We start from the raw sequence: 6254 nt of genomic DNA, 5'->3' as shown, positions 1-6254 counted from the left end.
AAGGTTGTTCATTTGCAGGGTCAGCGAGATGAAACCTAACATGAAATGGTGGCTACCTTTCTGTAAATAGCTGAAACTTTGAAGTGTGACAGACGTTTTCAAAACTTTAGGATAGACAGATTGGACAAAGAGTAAAAGCAAAAATTAACAAAAAAAACTTGTACATAATGGGTTTTTGCCATGCTGCTATGCTTTTTTCTGATACAATCTATTCTGAGGTAGAAATGTGAAGTGTGGAAATGGCCTGGGATTAATGAATTCCAACCAAAGGGGGCAGAGTTTATTTTATATATTTGGCAGATTTTTCAAATCAAGGCACAGGCAAAAAAAAAAAATCACAGAACAAATGACTCCTTCCAAAATAATCTATATTTAATTTATACACATGGTGTTATCTAGGTGATCACATAAAATACAGCAAGTTTTTCCCTTTTCCAATCCGTTCCCTTCCTTCGAGTGCGCTCCCGGCAACACCGTGTAATGCCGCTGGTGCAGTGGGGCCTAGGTCAGTCCAGGATAGTTTGCTAGATTTATTTCTCTTAATACTGTCACAAAATAAAGTCCTCCGTCTAAATAGGAATCCACTGTTCAATCAGAATATGACCAACTTGCTTGTGCTGCCCTGAGGTTGGCAGAAGTGACCCGGAGTGTGTTACGAGGTCGGAAGCCTGACTTAAGGGGTTAATTGCACAATGCTGTTTGCTACCTGTTACCCTGTCTATATTAATGCAGCAAAATATACAAACTCTTCTCACAGATAATTCATTCCGACAGCGTGTGCACAAGCTCCCTACTGCCTTGCTCATTAATGATCTCATCAACTTAAATGGTTTTAATTACAACACATGATGCAACTTGTAAGCTGACCACAAGCAGCGGTGAATCTGGATGGGATAGTGGTGCAATATTGCTTTATATTTCACTGTTGTGATTTTCTAGTGACAGATTATTCCCTCCCTTGTGGACCGATGCACAACAATGAAACATGAAGCAGTACAAACCCCACCTCCTTGACACCTTGTCCCATACCCTTCACACATTCGGGCTAATATTCCTTAGTTGGTTTTATTAATTTTTTTAACTATTATCCCGAAAGGACTCTCCGTGTGCGAGAACTGCAGGCTCACGCAGGGAGTGGCAGCCTGATCAGCAACAGCGTAGGTGGACTGTTAGGAGCTGGAATCTGGAGAGGCCGGCAACCTATCTCCGATTTCAAGTAATGCTGCAAGATTAAAAGTAGCACCTCCTGCCCCTCTGCACTCCCCCACCACCCCTCCAGCCACCTCTGCGAGAAGGAGATTTTCAACATGGGAAGAGGGTGCAGTAAAAAGAGTGCTATTTTTGCAGTTTCATACTACAAGGATGAACTAGGTAATGTAGCTCAGTACAGCTGAGGCTTACCTGTGTTCTAGTTGCTTCAGCCCATGCCCCATTAAGCTACATAATACTGATTATAATTTTTAAGAACTTGTGTTAAAATTAAATGGTATGTAAAGAATCTGCCCCACTCAACCATCGTGAAATTTGTATTAGAGCTACATGGTTAGGCCTGACTCTTAACTAACTAATCGAATATAAATCAGATTTCATGGCTGGCTATAAACAAGTTCCAAGTCAACTATTCAGTTATTTAATGGAGCATCTCAAATTTTAATTGTACGTGCCTGCTCGGCTCTGTTGGTAGCACTCTCATCTCTGACTCAGGTCGTGGGTTCGTGCTCCCACAATGGACTCGAACATATAACCTCAGCTGACACTCCAGTGCAATGCTGAGGGAGTGCTACACTTTCAGAGATGCTGCCTTCCAAGATGAGGCATTAAACCAAGGCCCTAACTGCCTGCTCAGGTGGATGTCAAAGATCCCGTGGCACTATTCTAAGAGGCGCAGGGAGTTCTCGATGTCCTACTCAACATTCCTCCCTCAACCAACACCAGCAATTATCCTGTCATTCATTCAGTTGCTGTTTGTGGGACCTCACTGGGCAAACTGGCAGCTGTGTAATACATTTCTTATAAATCACTTTGGCATGTCCTTTAAGCTTGTTCTTTCTAAATACAAAGAAAGCTTCCTCTATTTGGATCTTCAATACAACGACAAGGGCCGTTTGGCCCATCCTAATTCATCCATCCAGAAAGGTTTCCTCCCCCCAGTCACAGCATCCGACTGCTTCTTAAAACGATTTGTGTCTCCGCTATCCAACCTGCTAGTCCACATTGGTCACTTTTAGTGTGAAGAGCTTCCTGATATTCATTCTAAAGCTACCTTTTGCCAGTTTGGACCTGTCCTACTGTCTCAGTTTAATTTGAAGCAGTGCTGCCGATGTACTTTTTCCATGCTGTTTACTATCTCGTAAACCACTCCGAGGTCCCACCGCCACTTCCTGAAGACACCTGCTTGGCTGAACAAGACATCAAAGCAGTAATTAGTTGGGGGTTAGAAAAATAGACAGAGTGAATATTGACAACAATGAGTTGGAGGCGGGACTTGCAGTTATAATTTAGAGTCTCCAAACTCATGACCCAAACTACAGCAGAGTTTCCCCGAATACAACAGGATTACTTCTCCAGCAAAATGCAATGAGTGGAGGAGTTACATAACACAAATTATGCTCGTAAAGTCAATCCCAGTTATTTAAAGCAGTGTGGTCTCCAGGTGTGATTGACGGGGAAATTACCAATCATCTCCATTCTGGCCGGGACTTGTGGTGTCACTACATGCAGCCAAAAAAATCATGCGACTCTCTTATCAAGTCAAGGTGCTGGTTCTAAATTAAAAAGGCATAATTATTCATTAAAACCATTTTTTCCACGTAAACCTAAAAAAAGTTCCTTCAGTGTGGTTGGTTGTGCCTTTTGTGACACTAAGCCACAGAGATCAGGAAGAGCCCAGGTTCGATCAGTGCTGAGTGAGCTGATCTCAGCCAGGGTGGGAGTAGGAGCCAAACAGTTGGCCCCAGCTCCCCCAGGGCTGGGGGTGGGGGGGAAAACCAGCCAGGAGTCCCCCTCCCGATTGCCAACTCGTTAGAACAGTGCGAGTGTACACAGATGTCAGGTGAGGACAGGACCAAGCTCGTTCGTTTGACGAGCTGCTGCTAGCGCCTGTGGAACTGTTTGGCAGCAAGCCTGAGCTTCCTGGAAAGATTTTTTAAAATTGCATGAGAATTGATGCTGAAAACCTACTCCACGATCCTTTAGCAATCACTCCTGTGTGCATTCAAGTACTGTCTGCTAGGAGGCAGTGTGGGCCTGCACAATTACACAGTGCAGAAGATCCCACATTTGCGGTGCAGAAAAGCAGTCAGTTTGAGTTCGGTTCATCCTCTCCTTCCCAAGCCCACTGTAGCTGACGTTCATGCACTGCCTGAAAAGACGATGGAAACCGATTCAATAGTATCTTTCAAAAGGGAGTTGGATATATACTTGTAACGGAAAAAAATTTCAGGGCTATGGGGATAGAGCCGGGGGCGGGGGAGTGGGACTAATTGGATTGATCTTTCAAAGAGCCAGCACAGACACGATGGGCCAAATGGCCTCCTTCTGTGCTGTATGAGTCTACGACTCTCCAGTCACAAAGATAGAACACTCTGCCGCAGTCAGCCATGCAACAGCTAGCCATGAACAATGTCAGCTACAGTGCGCTTCGGAGAGAAATTCTACACAAAATGTCTACTCCCAGGCTGCATCTAAACTAGTAGCTTTTAAAGCTGTAGAGGCAAGAACAAAGCCGGGTTGAACAGCCCTCATAAGTGTATATTCCTTTATACCAATTGGGATCACAGCACAAGAGTGCACTTCCCCTTTAAATAGTTCCCCCGAGGATAAAGGACAATAGTAGTGACCGACATTATCAGCAGCCAATCAGTACCCAGGGATCTGTCTTCAAGTGGATGGAAGAGGGGAACAGATCAATTTTGGTCAAAGCAGCTCAGAAAAATAGCAAGTTACAGCCTTCAACTTTTTTTAAAAATCCCTCCCTTCTGATGGCACCGACTCCTGCAGGGGTATGGTTCCACAGGAGCTGGCCACCCACCCGGAGCTGGTCTTAAGTGGCCACGGTTTGTACGCGAGCCTAGACAGTAAGTGTTGGCAGGCTCGTTTAATTCTTTGAGATTATTTTAAATTTGGCCTCCTGCGTGATCATCTCACCAACCAATGGAAACAATGCATCACTATTTACCTAACCATAACACTTCATCAGGACTCCTTTGAACCTTCTTAGCTCTATTAAACACACACCCCCACCTCAAGTCTCTTGATAACTGTAACCCTCGCTCCTGGGAACATGCTACTGAATTGACACTGCACCTTTTCCCATTGATTTTATATCTTTTCCATAATGAGGTGCCCAAAACTGTACACAATTCTTGTACTGAGCTTTGCTTGCTTTGAAACACAATTTAGGGATAGCAATTTAATGTAATACTTGCAACCCGTCAAGCGATTTATAACAGTACATCGCTCACACTTTAATGGCGAGAATAATTCAAACAACACTGATTTCTCCAAGTAGATGGTCACTCCTGCAAAAAAGCAGGCATAGGGCTTGGCTGACACACACTGCAGTTCAAAACAAGTTTCATTTTAAAAGCTTTAAATTACTGCTTGGAAATGTCAGCCGTTTCAGATCACTTCCAGCCAATCCTTTACCGAGAGGCCAGACTTCACCAGCAGTGTTCAGGGTGCTTTTCTGGTATTTTGTGACAGTATTATCATACCCTGCAACACCTCTACCCGGTAGACTTGGACCAAACCAGCTCATCTCTTTAGAAAAGCCAATCTAAACCATCAAATCAAATAGAACCAAGACTCCAACTACCTTATTGATTATTTGGAATCAGAGGATAATTCCGCTGTTGTGATTTGAATGTTGTGGGTCACAATCATTGGGTGCTGCAGGGTATAACTAATCAGATACAATACAGGATCGAAAAAATTCTCACATGGCAATACACTTTAATATAAACCTCTTGTGCAGCCTCAAATTACTCCTCCATTACCAGTCCCACTCACAGACCTGTACCCCAGTGTTATACAGTGACAGACCTGTACCCACCAGTACTGTACCCCAGTGTTATACAGTGACAGACCTGTACCCACCAGTACTGTACCCCAGTGTTATACAGTGACAGACCTGTACCCACCAGTACTGTACCCCAGTGTTATACAGTGACAGACCTGTACCCACCAGTACTCTTCCCCTAGTGTTATAGTGAGAAATCTGTACTCACCAGTACTACACCCCTAGCGTTATATAAACTTAAACTGCTCCCTTCAGACATAATCCAAGGCTTTAAGGACATTTGTAATAGTGCTGCTGAATGTTATTCACAGATCCAAGTGGGCACAGTATAAAAATGTTTTCTGTGCACCATTACACTTTATTAGGACCCTAATGACAACACTGGTATCTGCAGACCGCACAATCCTTTATCTGGATCTCTTCAAGAGAACAGCTTGCAAAAGGGTTAACATTTTACCTGATTGTTTTTGCTTTTGGTCACTCAAGACAATGTCCGTTTCCACAAATACTGTGTCTATACAATAAACGTTTTTTTTTAAAACAAGGATATGGATGCTGTACATATATAATATATATTATTGCTTCTGACACAAAAGCTTTGCTGATCCATATTGAGATTTTTTTTTTCAAACTGCAAATATATAGTCACAGAAAAAAAAATACAATTACATTCCACAGGGGACATCTCAGTGCCAGTGCAATGTCAAGTCTTTCCTCAGCAAGGTAGTCCTCACTTTCACTTTGGTGCCATCTCATATTTAAAAACCACGCTAAAGATTCTGCCGCCAAGCCGATCTGCCAACCAGGCGTTCTTGATAACGGCAAGCTTGAGGCTTTCGCAACGCAGTGCAGCGTAATAGTTTGTGTGAATAGCTCGACCCATGCCTTCAATAATGACCAGGTCAGTCTTCCTCTCCCAGACCACCGTTGCCAATCCTTTGTCCAGTCGACTGTGGGAGAAAGGGGACATAAAAAGACCGCCATTAGTCTCTACTCCAAGGCTAAGCTTGAGTTTGGTGGGGGGGGGGAAAGGAGAGTGTTCAGTGTTGTCATTTGGCTTAGCCTACTGCTGTCAACAGAAGAAAAGTCAAAGATAGGAAAAGGAGCAGTCAGTCCATCGAAGCTCGTCCCACCAGTACCCAGACTCTCCCATGTGAACACACAACGGACACACACCATCAGACCCACTAGGCTCAACCTATCCATTAAACAGTGCGATTTCATGCATCAGTCT

At 43.7% G+C, this 6254-nt stretch overlaps 1 protein-coding gene across 2 annotated transcripts in view; it reads right to left on the bottom strand.

Annotated features, from left to right (window-relative positions):
- Positions 1 to 351: 351 nt before the first annotated feature.
- The window catches only part of pank4 (pantothenate kinase 4 (inactive)), a 59046-nt gene continuing 53143 nt past the window's right edge, over positions 352 to 6254 (bottom strand). For both annotated transcript variants that reach the window (XM_067970231.1, XM_067970232.1), the window contains one exon: positions 352 to 5970. In XM_067970231.1, coding sequence (XP_067826332.1) covers positions 5757 to 5970 — 214 coding nt within the window. In that variant the 3' untranslated portion in view covers positions 352 to 5756. The remainder of the gene's footprint in view (positions 5971 to 6254) is intronic.

The sequence above is a fragment of the Heptranchias perlo genome, chromosome 32, assembly GCF_035084215.1.
Source record: "Heptranchias perlo isolate sHepPer1 chromosome 32, sHepPer1.hap1, whole genome shotgun sequence".
Taxonomy (NCBI): Eukaryota; Metazoa; Chordata; class Chondrichthyes; order Hexanchiformes; family Hexanchidae; genus Heptranchias; species Heptranchias perlo.
This window is presented reverse-complemented; position numbering and strand designations above follow the sequence as displayed.